At 51.3% G+C, this 18339-nt stretch overlaps 1 protein-coding gene across 2 annotated transcripts in view; it reads right to left on the reverse strand.

Moving 5' to 3' along the window:
- Positions 1 to 1835: 1835 nt before the first annotated feature.
- Positions 1836 to 18339, reverse strand: part of STEAP3 (STEAP3 metalloreductase) — a 48534-nt gene continuing 32030 nt past the window's right edge. For both annotated transcript variants that reach the window (XM_004759752.3, XM_004759753.3), the window contains exons 4-5: positions 11951 to 12115; positions 1836 to 4686 (exon numbers count right to left, since the gene is read on the reverse strand). In XM_004759752.3, coding sequence (XP_004759809.1) covers positions 4405 to 4686; positions 11951 to 12115 — 447 coding nt within the window. In that variant the 3' untranslated portion in view covers positions 1836 to 4404. The remainder of the gene's footprint in view (positions 4687 to 11950; positions 12116 to 18339) is intronic.

The following is an 18339-nucleotide window of genomic DNA, read 5'->3' on the forward strand; positions in this document are numbered from 1 at the left end:
TCAGTTATAAAGAAGACTGATAATGTTGAGTATCATTGTATTTCTCTTAAAACCAATTACTGGGGGTACCTGGGTGGCTCAGTTGTTAAGCGTCTGCCTTCAGTTCAGGTCATGATCACTGAGCCCTGCATCGGACTTCCTACTCAGCGGGAAGCCTGCTTCTCCCTCTCCTGCCCCCCACCCCCGCTTGTGTTCCCTCTCTTGCTGTGTCTCCCTCTGTCAAATAAATAAAATTTTCAAAAAACAATAATAAAACTAATCACTATTCATCATTAGTGTTGTATATGTTAGTGTAAATTATTTCTCCTTTATATTGCAATTAAGACCTTCTTGATTAAGAAAGTATATGCATAGGGGCGTTCCATTTCTAAATTTCACTTTAGGTGAGTAAAAAGGGTTTTCAAATGATCTATTAGCAAAAGTTGGTGCAGGCCTGGTGGGATTGAGAGTTTCTGCACTACTTTCCTCTTTATAAAGAAAGCAGGGCAGTGACCCAGTAGAAGCTAGCGTCTGCACTTCCAAGGGCCCATGTCATTGCTTTTGAAAAAGATGCAGCTTGTCAAATAGCTGCATGACGAATCTTCTCTGAAACTTTTATGAGTTATTTTGGTTGTTCCTTACTTAGTTCTGGTGTGAACCACCTTAATAATGGACATAATGGACATTCTTTCATCACTTTTTTTTTCCCCTTAAGATTTTATTTCTCTGAGAAAGACACAGAAAGAGAGGGAACACAAGCAGGGGAGTGGGAGAGGGCGAAGCAGGCTCCCCGCTGAGCAGGGAGCCTGATGCAGGGCTTGATCCCAGGACCCTGGGATCATGACCTCAGCTAAAGGCAGATGCTCAAGGACTGAACCACCCAGGCGCCCCTCATCACTTCTTTTGAAGCTTAACTCTCTCAGGATCATGTGTGGGAGGACACGGAGTTGAAAAACAAAACTCCAAGCATGAGATGCTTTTTGCTGTTGAAAATGATTTGTAGTGAAGTTGTTTTCTGACCATGGTTCTTTTCTTTGGAAGGCTCTTTTCATGGGCTCAAGGCCATCTTTTGGTTATTGTTCCCAAGAAATGGATTTTAGCTACTAGACTGCTTTGGGCACATGGGTTTCTTTTTCCCTTTCACCCCTATCCAGTAAGACAGCTCTGCTTTAGTGGAAAAGCTTGGCTACCTGATAGGTCGGCATCCTGCCTTTCAGAGATGGGGGGCTGTGACCACATCAGCAGTGTGTACAGCCTGTCTTTCTAGGGAGCTGACATCCTGGGGAGGGTTAACAGGGCAGCCATGCAGCCCAGCAGGGACAAAGGAAGCCATATAAGCCCTTGTTACTTAAGAGTGTCAGAGGATCAACACTATCCATGTCACCTGGGAGTTTATTAGAAATGCATAGGCTTAGCCTCACTCCAGATCAGTGACTCAGACCTGTGTTTGAACATGGTCCTTACTGAGACTCCTGGTGCACATTCTAGTTTGAAAAACACCATTGCTCTAACCTACATTCAAAGCCGCAGCCTTCCAACAGACCGCAGCGTGGACGCTGCTTCCTCCAGGAAGCCTTCCCCAGACTCCCCCAGCTTTGGCTTGAGTGTTCTTTCATACACACAGTGGATGCCCCCCCACCCTCGCCACATTGTCACCTGGATCTCATCTGGCCTTCCTTGCCTGTTGCTGTAGGTATGCATACCTGTCCTTCCCCAGAGGTGAGCTCTAGCCCAAATCATTCTGGCCTCGCCTTGCCTATTGCCTGACTCAGAATAAGGACCAATCGGAAGGCTCATGGAGCCAGTGAATGAATGAGTGAGCAAGTGATGAGGAGGACAGAAATAAAAGCCTGAAATTCACAGAAGGTTAGGTGTTTATTTTTTGCTGCTGCTTAGACAAGCTCTACAAGGTCAACACAAAATACACAGACTGTTTCAATGACATTGATTTTAAACATCCACCTCAGACCACGGCATTTAGGATTTCCAGAGCACATTGGTTCAGGCACTTTTGTACCCAGAGGCACATAGAGTTTACCAGGGTGAAAGGGAGTGACTCGCTCTCAGGGGGATGCTGTTGCCAGCTGCCTGGTGAGGTAAGGAAGAGCAGGAGACACCAGATCAAGCCCAAGTGCATAGCGCACCCTGCCTTTCATGAGTTGATTGTCCAGCTGGTGGGTGGCCAGGTCCTCTACTACACCTGTTCCCTCCTGCCACCCATCTTGGAACCAGTTCCTTCCCCTGGGAGCACCTGTGGCAGAAGGTGGGCAGGGGGAAGAGGAGGAAGCCTACTGGATTTTGCTGAAGGTCAGCATCTTTGGTATAAGGAAATTCCCCGGGGCCCAGGGAGGGTTAGAGAAGGCAGGCAGCCAGTACAGACTGGGGTTGAGATCCCTGGTGGATCCCGGGTGCCCCTGTTCTCCCTGCTTCCCACCAGCGGGAAATGGATGGGCCCTCAGTTTGTGAAGCAAATGTTGGAACCTGTACTTCGCCCGCCTCCTTTTCAGCGAGCCTCTCCGAGGATCAGGGCCTATTTGGAAGACAAGCTTCTGCCACTCAGCCTTCCTGCAGATGGAAAACATCTGCAGGAAGCAGACAGCTTTGCCTGCACTGCCTTCCCTCCAACAGTCACTGGCCTAATGAGATATCCTTGCACTTGCCCCGCCCCCCTTTTCACTACAGGACGCTTCCGTGCTCTACAGACATGAAGAGCTAATGAAGCCTCCCTGGGGGAGGGCAGGGGCCTTCTCTTCTTGCAGCATGGTCTTGTCAGCCTTTGCTGGCTCGACTCTCTGTTCCTGAGATCCCCTTTGGCCTAGAAGACCTGAGACATGAGCATGACCAACACTCCCCATTCAGAGCAGAATTCAGCATTTGCCTCACTTGTATCTTCCATTGGGACTTCATCCCCTCTATGTTCAAAGCTGCTTTTTTTGTGGAGGTGACAAGATCATCCTGGTTCTAGAGGCGGGGGTGGGGGGAGGAGGGCTTGGCCAGGAACAGCTATTTCACCACAGGGGACATAAAAGCGGTTTCAGTAGGAATGAGCAAGAGATGACATGGGATTTGAGGCCACATGTCCCATGACCCTGTCTGTGGTGCAGCCTCTTGTGCTTTGGGGCAGAAGCACTTCAAGTCTGTAGCTTTGGTAGAAAAGACCCTCCCGATGATTTTGACCCACCTGGGGTTGGTGATTCTTGGATGGGGGGGTAGGGGGGGTCCCGTCGCCCACATTCTCCCTGTTTCCCTGGAGCAGTGGTGAGCTTGGAGCCAGCCTGGTCTTCTGGCAGTTTCTTTCCCTGCCAGTGGAAGACATCTGACGAGGTCCCCAGTGTTTTTTCCACAGGCCCAATCCAGTGGAGACAATCAGTCATCAGTCCTTCATGCCCTGGGTGGGCCCCAGGAAAGCCTTAGCTGGGATGCCCAGCGCTGTCTGCCTTGTTTTCCCCTCCCCCTCCAGCTGACTTCCAGAGGGCCTGCTCTGAGCCTTCCTAAGAGATATCCAAACTAATGATCTGAAAGGTGAGAAGGCACAGTGGTTTAAGGAACGGTCATCAGCAACTTAAAGGAGGGAAAGAAATTACACTTGTTCTCAAGATGGTTCATTAGTGGCTCCCAAACGGAGGTGACTTCACACTCCCACAAGAGAGCAATGTGCTGCCACTGCTGGGGACTTAGGACTTCCAGAGGAAAAAACTCTCCCCAGCTGGGGAAGGACAAGGGAGGTCAGCTTGGGCCCCGTCCCCCGCCCCCTCCTACCTGGCAAAGGAGCCCTCGACACGTTGGCTCCAGGGTCCAGACAGCAGGCTCACCCCCCCAGGGGCCCTGGCTCCCATCTGACCTCCAGCTGCTGCCCAAGGTGAATGAGGGAGGCGGTCAGCCCCTGCTCTGCCTGCTGGGTCTTGACTCTTTAGCCCTGTGCACAGAATCCAACTCCAGGTTGAGCTCTTATCTGCCCCCTTAGAGCCCCAGCTCTGCAAAAGCCTCGGGGAAAGCAGCAAAAAGGGAGTGGGGACACAAACGGATCGAATCCACCAAGGTACAAGCCTCTCACTGCCCTTTTTCACTGCAAAGAGGGTGCGTCCGTCTCTGCAGAGATCCCAACAGGGTGAGTGGCTGTTCTAACATCTGGCACTGGCTTTTTAAATCTACAAGTTGAAATCTCCAGAGACTCAACTTTTTAACTAAGTGAGTATAAATGCAAATCCCGTTATATATATGAAATCTATACGAACACCTATGTCACACCCGCGTGTGTGCCCTTCTGAATATTACACCGCGTACATCAGGGTCCCAGGAATTCAGACCTCCAACCACCGCTCTGCGCCCAATTTCACCATACCGCACGATCCAGAAAAGCAGCCCCGACAGGCCCAGGGGTACTGTCCGGCCTGCGTCTGGTTTCTGGGGCCGGAGGCAGGCACCTCACACGTGGCTCGTCTTCTGGGCCAAGGTGTGGTCCACTGGCAGAGCAAACTTGACGCCACCATCCTTCTCCCAGCCCCTCCGGATTCTGGAGAGCTTGCGGCGGAAGCAGGGGAGCAGGAAGAGGCCTTTGGCCAGGATCACGACGCAGGGCACCAGCAGCGTGAGCGTGAACGTGGGAGGCAGGTAGAACTTGTAATGGCTGTCTTCGAAGGCGCGGGTCCAGCCATAGGTGAGTGTGTGCAAGGTGCTCAGCACCAGGGCCACAAAGCCCAGAGTGGACTGCGGGAGAAAGGAAAGCTGGGGTTAGGGACAGGCTGGTGACATGCAGTGATTCCTCCAAGCGCTTGTCTACCTGCCTGGCCAAGGGAGAGGAAGGAGGGCTGCTTCAGTAGTTGAGACTGTGGGTTCAGATCCCAGCTCCTCACACCCTCTGTGCAGGACCTTACCACTACCTAAACTCTGAGAGCTGAAGTTTCCCCAGCAGAAAAATGAAAATAATGTCTCTATCCTGCAGGTGTGTGAGGATCGAGGGACTCATGAGGATCTGATAAAAGTGATGCTGCTTTTCCCCAAACTGTGTTATTTGTACCTCTGGTGGCTGCCAGGGGAAGACTTGAGATGGAATGAAGTTCAACGACGTTTAAAAATTTTTTTACAAGTTTTGTGTATAGTTTCATGTACACTAGAGTCACAGGTGTCTGCCAACAGACCAAAGCCAGAATTTCACCAATCATATTTGGCCTAAGATGAAGCCAGATAAAATAGTGGATTGGTTTCAAGTTGATTGAAACATGAACAGAAAGTAACAAGCATACTCCGTGTGTGGATTTGGCACTACGAGTGAGGGCGGCTTGAAGTCTGCGGGCCGGGTGACCTGACACCATCTGGGAAGCCTGGCTTTAGAGCATCACGTAAATGCTCTTGGTGGGGGCTGGTCTCCCACCCACCCACACCTTGACTCATCAACACCTCAGATGGAAACCCCACCAGGTTCCTCTCTTGCCTGGAATGGAGTGGATACTGTGTGGAGACCGAGACCATCGCAAACCCAAATGGAAGCGGTTTACGCCATCTTGCTGGGAAGGAGAGCGTGCCAGCCCTTGAGCCTCAGGCGGGCTTCTGTACCCACCCACTCCAGCCAAGGCCTCTCTTCATCGCCACAAGGGCTACACAGTCCTGAATTCCCATGGGAGCTGGGAATTCCTGATCTGTAGCTCTAGCCTGGGAATCTCTAGCAGTTTCTTATGGACCACAAGCGAGGCATTCCAGAGTCTACTCCAATGACACTGTGATCCCTGGGCAAGACACTAACTGAGCCTCAGTGACAAGTCAGTGGTCCCCAGAGCTAAAGCTGGAGATGTGGGGGAAGTGCTGTACAGATGGGCCAGGGATGATGGAGAGCATGGGGCACCCAAGAGGCAGGGCACAGAGGCACAGAGGAGAGGCACTTGGGCGCACTGAGGAGCCATGGAGAGATCTGAGGCAGGAGAGCCCTGTGTTTATTACATAAGGAATGAAAATAGCAGTGACTCATCAAACCATGAACACGTATGCATTTTCTCCAAGGAGACGCCAGAAGGGTTCAACTGAAATGTGGCAGTATGACGGTACTCGGGGTACTCTTCATAGGCTGGCTTGCAGCCTTCCACAGGGAAGCTACAACTGGGCCTCCTGGATTTCCTTCCAGCCCTGCTTGTCAGCACCGATCCAGGGCTCGGCTGAGAGACATGGTCTTACTTGCACTCCCCGCCAGGCATGGTTCTAAGTGGGTCTGATTCTGTTACCTGGCCTCATTCTCACTCCTCCCTTGCATGGAGAATGCCTTGCTTATTCCCACTCCAGTACAAACACCAGGGTGGTCAACCTTGGTCCGTGGAAGAACACTGTTTGGAAGAAGTACCTGCAATACTTTTATGAAAAAACAAACATTTTCTAATGGCTCTACACTCTACATTCATAGACAGGTTCCCAAGTACAGCATTTTTAACCGCTAAAAAATACTAGGTGCCAAGAGATCCCCAGTTTCTGGCCTCCCTAGTCATCTCTGTGTTTTCTTTCTTGGCTTTAAATAACTTCGAAGATGTTTTTATCCCGTCTTTAACAATTTCCTGTTGGGAAGAGCCATAGTTGGATCTGTGCTACTACCCAGTCAGGTCATATGAAAATGGTCAGCCCCCAGAACAAAGGCTTCCTGACTGGGAGTCACAACCAGACCCTTGTCACTTCCAGAGGACTCTAAAAGGAATTCCAAATCTCCTCTCAACTTCTGACCCACACCAACTTTGTCTAAGTTCTGATCTATCGATATTGAAGACTGGGGTTAAGAAGGTCTCCAACAGGGCGCCTGGGTGGCTCAGTGGGCTAAGCCACTGCCTTCAGCTCAGGTCATGATCTCAGGGTCCTGGGATCGAGTCCCGCATCGGACTCTTTGCTCGGCAGGGAGCCTGCTTCCCTCTCTCTCTCTCTCTCTGCCTACCTCTCCGTCTACTTGTGATCTCTCTATATAAAATAAATAAATAAAATCTTTAAAAAAAAAAAAAAAAAGAAGGTCTCCAACACTGAGGAAAGATTTGGAATTAATATGCAGACTATGTAGAGAACTCCCAAACTCAACAACAGAAAACCAAACACCCCAGCTTGAAAACAGGTTAAGTACTTGAATAGAAATTTCTCCAAGGGAAGTTCTATGGATGGCTAAGAAGCACGCAGAGAGATGCTCAACATCACTCATCCTCAGGGTAATGCAGGTCCAACCCTCAGTGAGATGTTGCCTCACACCCGTGAGGATGGCTATGGTCAAAAAACCCAGAAAACACGTGCTGAGAGGATGTGGAGAAATTAGAAGCCTTACGCACTGTGGATTGGTGCGGCTGCTGTGCAAGGCGGGGGCAGGGGAAGACGGGCTCCTCAATAAATTGAAAATACAATTACTACTCACTTTGACACTCCGACTTCTCATGTACCCCCAAGGAATGGGAAGCAGCATCCTGAAAAGACATGTGGACACCCCATATTCCCAGTAGCCAAAACATGGAGGCAGCTCCAGTGCCCACCAGCAGAAGAATGGACAAGGGAAAGGGGCTATTTCTAAACAGTGGAATACAAAGAGGAAGGCAGTTCTGATACCTGGTGGGACATGAACGAACTTGAGAACCTGATGCTATGCGAAATCAGCCGGGCACGAAAAAGACAAATATTGTAGGATTGCACTTATGTGAGGTGGTGAACTCAGAGAGACGAAGTGGAATGGTTGTCGCCCAGGGCTGGGGGAGCGGACCGTGGGGGTTAGTGATTCATGGGGACAAAGCATCAGTGTTGCAGGATGAGACGAGCTCTGGAGATGGATGGTGGGGACGGACTTAGTATTGCTTAACTATGTACACTTCATCGTTAAGAGAGTATATTTTGTGTTATGTTATTTTACTGTAATAAAAAGAAACTGAGAGGGGAGGAAAGGTCCCCAGCCCTGACTGTCAGGAATAAAACTTGAACAAGCTGGACAACCACCCTGATGCTCAACTAGCTGCCCGCCTAGCTGCCCGGCCCCAAAGCCTTGCTCCCCTTACTCACATGGATTTACTGGGCTTTAATCGGATGACTGGGAAGCCTTTTACTCCTGAGTCTGAGACTGTGGTTTTCAAATCTGGCTTCATGGTAAAATCACGGGGAGCCTGGGAAAAGCAGGAATGCCCAAGCCTGGCCGGCAAATGCACTTGAGATTGGCTTGGGGTGGGGCCCCCGCATCATTAGCTTAGGAATTCAGCGACAATGCTCACGCAGTAAGGACTAAGAACAACTGATTAAGAGACTCTCCTCACAGGAGCCTTTCCAGCGTCAGGGATGAGAAGCCCATGTGTGTGCCCCCCCCGCCCAGGCTACAGATTACGATGGACCTGATGGACCTGATCCTATATATCATTCCACAAAGATCCACTGAGCCCTTGATGGGCCACACTCTGCACTTAGGGCTTCCCCAGATGCTGAAGCAACAAGAACCCACCCAGGCTGAGGGAGCGAGCCCTGGTGGCCCCCGGGGAGGCCTCCATATTTCCCTTAGTGACATGCACTGAGCTCCAGGGTTTGACCCACGTGGGCCACCGTCCCTAGCCCCTGATTTGGAGGGATGGATTGTGCCAGACAATGTGGATGTGCTCTGGGAGGGCACCGAGACAGCGGCTCCCATTCCCACATCGCCATCCTTTTGCCATCCCAAATTCCACGGTGACAGACGGCAGGAAGCCCCAGCCTCGGGCTAACGGTCTACAGAGAGGGCTAAAGCCAAAGATCAGACAGTAACAAAGGGCCTTTGGACTTTGCAATTCCAGTGGGACGCCTGGATGGTTCTGTGAGTTCATTTTCCTAAAACGCATTCCTTGGAAACAATATGAAAATCCCACACTGCCCTGCCCCCAGCCTGGACAACCCCTGCACTCACCAAGCTGAGGCCATTTACATTGTATATAATCTTGTTAGCAAATAAGAAACAGCCAAGTTGCCAGTGTCTCTTGCTCCTGGTCAATTATGGAGGCGCAGAGGGGCTGCGGACAGTCATTCATGAAGCTGGGGTCAGAGATGGTCTCTGTCATTATTTTAGGCAGGTGGCTGGCATGGGCAAGGTCAAGGTAAGTCCCTCTCACTCTGGGGCAGAACTGAGTTGCTAGAGCAGAACCCTGATGTCTCTGAGCTGCCCCAACTTGGCAATTCAGCAACCTGACAAGGCTTAACTGGCTTACTTCGAGCAGTCAGCACAGCCGAGACCAAACCAAAGCCATACAGCCATAACCACAAACTCCCAAATTTATACCTGGGGAAACAGCCTCAGGAACAAAAGGATGAACAGAAACACAAGTCATCACCACAGCGTCAACACGCTGTTTTGGTGGCTTTCAGCTCCCTAAATCATCAGAGACTCAGGAGTCAGGCCAAGTGCATCGAGAAGCATGGGTCTCCATGGCCAGCGGCTCAACCTTGGTGACCCGAGGTGGTCGGGTGTGGCAGCGGGAGGTGACAGGGTCCAGGAAGCTGGCTTGGGACTGAAACCCAGAATCCAGTGGCTCCGCAACCTCGGCCTGCCACCCCAGCGGTTAGCACACACGTACACCTGTCACCCAAGGAGCTTACAACAACAGACTTCTCAAGCATCTGAGTCCTTAAGTCAGGGGTGGCTCTGGGTAACTGTAATTCTCCAAAAGAGCCTTGTGATTTCAGACGTGGAGATGGCGGCTTGTAGTTAAGAATCACATTTTTTCATTACTGTCCCGGACACAACCAGGTATACCACATATGTAAATATAACTACTAAATCAATAATTGAAAAAAAAAAATCTCTCCTTAGGACATGCAAAGCCCGCTGACATTTTTGTAACATTCTGTCCTATTTCATTTTTTAAAAAGCTGGCTGTGACCCACTGAATTCATTTCACAACCCCCCAGTGAGTATCGACCACAGTTTGCAAACCTGGCCCTGGACCATTCTGATGCTCAGGGCGGGAGTCTCTTGGCCTATTGTGAACTTAGACATTGGTAGCTTAGTCCGGGATAACGGAAATGTGGCCACATACCCTAAGAATGATAGCAAGATGCTTTCTACTTTCTTCCACAGGTCATCTCTCACCACAGCTCTGCAGGCATGAACTCTACCTTACAGGTGACGTGAGGTTCAGGGAGCATTTGTCACCTGCCCATGATTCCAGAGCTGGGACAGGGGGAGGCAGAGCTGGACTCCAGGCCCTGGGTGCTGACAGTTCCTCCTCCCCATATTAGCGCCCTCGGGAGACAGAGCATTTGTTTTCATGGACAGAATGTGGGCGTCTGACTTTCCCAAGTAAAACCCTGCCTCTTTACCCATCTCCCGGCCTTGCAACCTGCCTCCCCTTGCAGTGGCCGAGGGACTAACATATTTACGTTTCAGCTCTTCAATATGTAAAGTTGAGCCCGGCCCGAGAGGTTCCAGCCGGCTTTTGCTAACAAAATCAAATCCTTGGGCTTTCTCTGGCAGCCAGAGCCTGGCTTGTAATCTACGGCTGCTTAGTGGAGCAACTTTTCGGTGAGGGGAGCGACCTACAGTCTGTTTTAATTGCGGATAAACCATGCACTCCAGGATACTCCAAGCAGGAACAGGAAAATCCGAGATTTGGGTGTGCGACCCAAGGGGATTAACGGCAGATAAATAAAATTCTGTTTTTCCCCTGTTGCTGCTGGCATGTGTCAGCCTGGAGCATTCCTCCAGAGACCTTCGGAGATGAGCAAAGCCAGTGACGTTCAAGAAACAGACATACTTCAAAAAAAAAACCCAAAACCCAAAAAAAGCCCAAACAACCACAACTGTGTTTTGTTCTAGGGAATGTAAGCGTCACCCATCGGGAACAATTCATTTGGATTGCATAAGAGCACTGCATGGTCAGTGTCCCTCTGTGAATCCTGTACTGTGTCCTCAACATACAGAGAAGAGACGTGACAGATTTGTGTTGATACTGGGGGTGGATATGAGTGCTGTTCTCTGCCCCAATCCAGTATCAATGACAGAATGTAGCATTAGTCAGCACCCCTCCACAGAGGGATGAGTTAATCCACCAACATTTGGGGGGCTGACCGAGTACTCCGTATAGAGAACAGTGGGGGAATGCCAAAGCAATATGAAAATGGTCCCTGTCCCAGTCATCCTTGTAACTGAAACGTGGCTGTGCCTGTCTTGTTCCCTATCACACTGGAGGCCTACCACGGGGCCTGGCATGCAGTCACCACCCAATAAACACTACCCAAAAGAACACCTGCAGAAAGGCCCCAAACCCTTTAGCAGCATTTCCTAAACCGTGTCTGGTGGAATGCATTTGCTGTTGTCTGAAAACCAGAAACAAAGCAAAAAGCCAAACCTGCAAAAGTGGGGGGAAGGAGAGTGTTCACGGTCAAAGAAGTCTGGTTAACAAGGTCGGTTTGTTGTAGACGTTACTAGAATCTTTGATGTCCCAAAAGCACACTGTGAATCTCTTAGGGAAGCAAATCTTTTCTCAAGTGTATTAGACTACAGGTCTCCTTTTCTCTGGGTGTGTCACAGGAATGGTGTCCTTTGGGACCTGCAGTTTTATCCCCTGTAAATGGCTGATCTTAATGCTCACCTCCTCTGGGGCCTAAAGGGGACAACAGAGCTGGTTGAAAGGAGGGGGCTGAGTGGTCAGCGAGCTCACTCACTGGCTCACTGACTCCTAGGCTAGACCAGTGAGATACACAATGACGATGCATCATGGAATTCTGTTTGGAAAGATCAAGAACTGTAGGAACGGAGAATGTTTTAGTTCAGGGTTCACTGTTCTGTTGTCTAATTCTTTCACATGTCTACATCTGGCTTCCCCAGATGTCCCGAGGATGAGCTTGTACTGTAGCCCCTGTATTAGGAGACGTGGGGGAGCCCTCAAGGCTTGGGAAGGCCTCGGTGTCTGACGGAGAAGTCCTGTCGCACAGAACATGAAAGCCAAGAGGGTTCACAGAGGGTCAGGGTCAAAGCCAAACGGGCTGACGCTCACCAGCACAGGCAGAATTGCTTTACCTGAACGAAGCTGAACTCCCTCCAGTTGAGCGAGTTTGCAATAGAGGGCAGTGACGTGACAGCCAGCTGGGACAGTGTACCAAGGGCCAATACTCCCAGGGATAGGTAGATCTCCATCCGCCAGACCTCCTCCTCGATCCACAGATGACTCTTGTTGGCCAACACCTGAGGAGGGTGGAGGAAATACCATGAGCACAGCAGCAGAGGTTTGTGCCCTGGGGTGAGGGCCAGAGGGTATTGTAGGGCTAGGGAAACACCGGAATGACTAACATTCTCGCCACATCCCACATGGGCCCGGTCCTGCTCTAAGTGCTTTTCAGGCATCAGCTCACCTAATCCTCAACCCCATGAGGTCGGGGGCACTGTTATCCCCACTTTACAGATGAGGGAAACGAAGCACGAGGATCAAGTAATTTTCCCAAGGTGACACTCTAGATGGCAGAGCCGGGGTGGGGACCCAGGCAGTCCAGGTCTTGGCTTTCTCAAATCTTCCTGGGGTCAGTCACCCAGTACAATCAGCCATGCAGACCACCGGCTTCCACTCAGGACACACAAAGACACACAGAGACACTAAACCCCTCCGCGTTTCCTGACTCAAAGCCACCAGCTCCCGACTTCCCACTCAGTTCCCCATTTCCGCTGAGGAACAGAGCTTTGGCTCAACCATTGCCAGGCAACAGAGAGTGACATCTATCACCATCACCAAGTCGTGAGTACTTACGGGGCACCTGCTGTGTGCTGAGCCCTGGGCTGCAGGGAGCCAGGATGCCTGGCCTCCCAGAGTGCTGGGAGTCCCCACTGAGCTAGGGGTAGACACAAATCAGGGAGCCCCTGCGGGCCCAGAGGTTTCTACTGCCCACCTCCCCACTCCCAGCCCAGCCGGCACTTCCTCATACGGCACACACACTGAAGGAAGCTTTTATTAAGGTCTTTTCAGACCAGGTAGCAGAGTTCCTGGAAATCAAGGTGTTCTCTGAGAAACCCCATGAAATGCTGGTACTTTCACTCTAGCAGCAGATCAAGGAACAGTATTTTCTATTCGGAAATGTGACTCTGCCTTAGCAGGCAGGTCTCTGCTGTGCAAAACAGAATGACTCATACAAGTTTGTGAGAAACTCTTTCAGCAGGGGAAAAAAAAATAAGCCAGGCCCAGTTACCAGATATAATATTAAAAATGAGTCCGGTGGGCTGAGCGAAATTGTTGAAAAGCTGATGACACAAAGCTTAAAGAAACTGAAAAAATGCCAGCCACTGGGTACTTTTCCTGCAATTGAGAAACACGATGTCTTCAGTTCTGTTTTGGGGGAGGCTGACTCGTGTCCGTGTCCGTAAGCCACAAAAGGACCAAGGAATCCGGGGACTCAGGTTCTCATCCTGACCGCAAGTCGTATGTGACTGTGGGCAACCCTGGCCTGGAAGAGGTGATATCCAAGGTCCCTATCCTGTAACTGGGCTTGTGCACCAAGCACGCCTTGGCATTCGCGGGAGGGCTGTGACCGACACTGCCCTGCACAGGGCAGAGAGGTCTCCTACGTAACGCAACTCCAAGTCTTACTCACCCCTTCATGGTGTTGACAACTGCCACTAAGTAAGTCATCTCACTGCAAATTGTTTGTTCTTCCGATAGATTTCATTAGTCATTCCTCTCTGCGTTTCGGTAAGATCAGGCAGTTAATGTCACAAGTCAGAGTCTGGATGATTACACTCACATACCACACTCGCTTGCAAAATGTCTTGGGTTTCTTTTTTTCCTCTAATAATTTCCACTCTGCAATGCCTCCGGGAAGCAGTGGGGTGAGGTGGGCAGGCGAGCAATGGGTGGCAAGGGACCTGTGTGAGGATCTGCACCCTGGCTGCCTTCAATAGCTTGTGAGGTTCTTGCCACCTGGCTGGACCACTGTGCTGGGCTCAGGGCTCTCTGGTGTCCAGGGTCACCCACAGCTACCTGGAATGTCTATTCAGCAGCTCTACATTCCCCTGGTAATTCTCCTGTGTTCACAGCTAGTCCAGCTGGCCACCTTGAGAATGACAAGGATAGTGGTTGCCAATAGGAGACGGAATAGCTCTGTTCACATGTAGGATTTCCTTTCCCTGTGGGTTGTGGGCTCTGGCCTGAAGAACCCAGGAGCAGGAGGCCCAGCTTGAGCTGGTCAGTGGCATGAGCCCCTCTCCTTGTCCCAAAGGTGGTGAGAGCGTGGCGCTGACCCCCAGGCTAGCCCAGAGAAAGTGGACACAGGATGTGTAAAGGGTGGCCTTTGGTAATGAACAATGAACGCCTTCAGTCCCAAGACTGGGTGCCATGCCAACGCTGCCACGAGGGGGCAGTCACGAGACCCTGGGCAGTCCCTTCCCCGGCTAATTGCACCACGGCCTCTTCTGGCTGTTATCACAGAGGAAGAAAGGACAATATTTGTGCAGTGAGTCCCATATGACTGGCACACAGTAGGTGATTAGCACAATAAATGGCTGGTGCTTTTTTTTTTTTAAGATTTTATTTGTTTGACAGAAAGAGAGAGAGACAGACGGCAGGAACATAAGCAGGGGAAGTGGGAGATGGAAAGCAGGCTTCCCACCGAGCAGGGAACTCGATGTGGGGCTCGATCCCAGGACCCTGGCATCACGACCTGAGCCGAAGGCAGACGCTTAACTGGCTGAGCCACCCAGGCGCCCAGTGCCGTTGTTTTTAACAGCAGCTAGGAAGTTAGACTAGTTCTTGCCCTAAGCTCATACCGGATATTGGGTTCACGGTGGCTAATTTAACAGCTGCTCCATGAACGTCCACTGGGAATCTCTTAGGAGCCATGGACTTTAGGGGTGGAAGGCGCAGTCACGGAACGGAATGGGGGCAGAAGACAGACCTATCAATGAGGGATTATGAAGAGGTACATAATAAACATCATGGAAGTGTGGACAAAATACAGCAGATTATAGAGAGGTGGGTATGGGGAGTGGGCGAGACAGGCAGGAGGTGCTTAACAGAAGCAGGGTTGACAAGGGAAATATAGGGGGCCCCTGGATGGCTCAGTCGTAAAGCATCTGCCTTCAGCTCAGCTCATGATCCCGGAATCCTGGGGTCCTGGAATCGAGCCCCACATTGGGCTCCCTGCTCAGCAGGGAGACAGCTTCTTTCTCTCCCCAATTTGTGCGGTCTCTCTCAAATCAATAAATAAAAATCTTTAATAAAGAGAAATACAAGTTTGTCAGACAAGGTGTCCCAGGGTGGGGGGTCCGGGGCAGGAGGAATGAGCTGTGGCCACTCAGTGGGCAACATGGGACCTGAGTGTCAACAGGACCAGCGGTGGGGGCAGAGGGAGAACGCCACTGCACTGTGAAGGGTTTCTCATTACCCTGAGGATGGTGGGGGATCACTGAGCTGCTTCTCATCAGGGACAAGGTAAGATGCAAATTTTAGATTCTCCAACCGCCTAGAGGAGGGTGGTAGTAAGCGGTCGGAGAAAACAGTGTGTGGGTTAATCGTTTTCTTTGATTTTTTGTTTTTGATCTTTGATTTTGATCTTGAAAAGCATTTCTAGGGAGCCACACAAGCAAATCAGAAAGCCCTGTACAAATATTAGGTATTGTAAGGTGGTCTACTGTCGATGAACACAGTCTCAGGGACTGTGGCTAGGATAACACTCTGTTTCCAAATCTGCAGACTCAGGGGACTGAAGGGAACTGTGGAGAGTTTCCTGTGCCCAGGCTAATGGTGGTCCCTTTCCCTGCCAGGGTGGGGAGTGTTGACTTCCCTGGAGGCCCTGTTGAGGATGGCCTGGGGGCAGGCAGGAGCCTGAAGTCAGGGGCTGAATACACAGCAGCTTCAGCCACCTAGACTCAGGGCCTGAGGCCACAAACTACCCAGCCTCTCCCCCAACACCTCCCCGTTCCAGCTGCTGGGATGCCCTGCCCAGTGTTGGCCTTCTCCCCACTCCCTCCCTCTAACCCCTCCTCCTCCCCCGACACTCTCACATCTGCCCTGGGTTCAGCTCCAGCTCCACCTTCCAGAACTCTGCAGGACAAGTGAAAGACCGGTGCATGACACGGCTTCACAGTTTCCAAGTGATGCTGCCCTGTGGGAGTGACGGTTGCCTGGCAACCTCCATGGTGGGGAGGTGCGCCTGCAGCCCTACAGGGCTCAGCCCTCTGCGCTCTGGTTATTTGCAAACGGAGTTAATACAACATCAAGTAGAGCCTTGGCAGGGGAGAGAATTGAGAGAATGGCAATCAGAGGGCGGATGGGAGAAGGGGGGCACAAGGGTCTGTCTTGTGCTCTAGGGGGAGGAGGAACTACCTTCTTCTCCACCCACTACCTGAAACACCTGCCACCCAGATCTGCCATCTCCTGGGCAGCAGACATTGTGCCAATCCCTGAGAAGCCCCGCAGAGCCTCCTGTTGAGCGGACTGGCTCATTTTAGAAGAAAATATCATCAAAGAGCATCACAAACAGAAGCAGTGGGAGAGGCCTCACTCTGCATTAGGGCCTTCAGGACAAACTGGGGGCTGTGTCCTGCTGAAGGTCAAGGTCTCTGTTCTAATTAGTGATGTTGGAGAGCAAGAGTTTAGGGCTCTGGCCTTCAGGCATTTTCACCACCCCCACTCCCACCGCAGAATCAGGACAGCAAGAGACAAGTCGGGTCTTCTGCCATTCTGCAGCCCCAGGGCCTGGCAGAGTTGGTACTCAGGGAATGAATGAGTGAATGACCTGAGTTCTGGGATCATTTACTCAACTGTTCATTTGGACTTAGTTTCCCCAAATAAAGCAGTAAGGATCTAAGCAAGGATCTGAAGTCAAATGGCTGGATCTGAATCCCACCTCAGCCACTTACAGGCTGTGTGACTTTGGTCAAGTGACTTAACCTCTCTGTGCCTCCATTGCTTACCTATAAAATAAGGGTAGCCTAGCACGTGCATTAGAGGGATGAGGGTTAAATGAATTCCTGGGGAGTCCATGAAGCACTTAAGATGGTCCCTAGAATACAGCATATTCTTTTTCAAGGTTTGTGTCCTATTATTTTTCCCTTCTTCTCATTTACAGTGGGCGTCTTGCTTCTCCGCCTGAAGTCTGGGGTTCTTCCTTTCTCTTGGGAAAGACTCAGCCCACAGATGCAATGATGCCAGGTGTCTGTGGGTAGGGAAGGATGGGGGCACTTAAGAAACTACCAGCAGGGGAGCCCCAAGAGTGAATGGAGGGCTGAGGTCCATGGTTCTCTGGAAGCAGCCCAGACTTGCCTCCAGGTCCCGTTCTGGGAGGTTGCTGGGCTTCTGAGGGGATGGCTACATGGTGGGTCTACCTGAGGAGATCTCTGTCTCCCACACGAGAACAGGAACTGCAGAGGCCGCCTGGGCTGGAATGAGGGTCTCACTGGCAACTGGGCCAAACTATAGTGGGTAACTAGTGTCCTGTAGTGGGAAGGACCCGTGTGCCTGGCCAGGGACTGGAGGTAGCATTAGCACATGGTAGGGGAAGAAAAGGCAATGTTGCTTATAGACTGGAGCCTCATAATCAGGCCCTGTAAGCTTTGTAAACCAGGGGGATCATCAGGGGACCCTTTTCTGTGGGTACAGGTGCCTGCTGGTGCTGCCTGTGTTGCTACCTGGCTTGGCCTGAAGGCCCTCTATTCCCCAGGAATCCTGCTGGCAAAGAGCACCATAGGTTTTCCTAAATGAATGAATCATTAACACCTCTCCCCAGGTCCCTCACTCCCCAGCTTGCTTCTGTGGCCTTCCGCACCTCACCTGATGGCAACTGCCTCCATCCAGGTGCTCAGGCCAAAAACCCAGAGTCATCCTTGACCATCCCACATCCCTTCTATTTCAAAATGCTATGCACTTTGGCTTCAAAAATTTGCCTTCAATACTTTCCTGCCCTCTGCTGCTCCTACCTTACTCCAGGCCCCTGTGACTTCTCATCTGCGCTCCTGTGCGGGCCCCCAGTGGGTCTCCTGGCATGTGCCTTTGCCCCCTGCTGCCTGTTCTCCCCACAGCAACCAGAATAAGCCAGCTAAAACATTAGGCAGAGCATCTCCCCTCCTCAAAGCCCTTCCCCGGCTCCCTGTTTCACTCAGAGCCCAAGGCCAAAACCCTTCCTCTGCCTTCAGGGCCTCCCCAGTCTGGCTTCAACTATTCAGGCCTGGCCCACCACCCCTTGCTGGTTTCTTGGATGCTCCCACCAGAGAGCCTCTGCTTTGGTTGCTCCCTGGGCCAGCTGGCCGCTCTCAACCTCCTTCCGCCTCTGCTCACCTGTCACCACCTCAGCAAGGCCTCCCCTCTAACCTGCTTTAAGACAGTTCCACCACTCTCCCCTGCTTGGCTTTTCTCCTTAGCACCCAGGTCCTTCTGCGGAACCTCTGAAACTGTCCTGTGCCCATGCCCCCCACTGCTCCCAGCCTTG

Source organism: Mustela putorius, unplaced genomic scaffold, assembly GCF_011764305.1.
Source record: "Mustela putorius furo isolate JIRA1106 unplaced genomic scaffold, ASM1176430v1.1 tig00003867_pilon_pilon_pilon, whole genome shotgun sequence".
NCBI classification, from domain to species: Eukaryota; Metazoa; Chordata; class Mammalia; order Carnivora; family Mustelidae; genus Mustela; species Mustela putorius.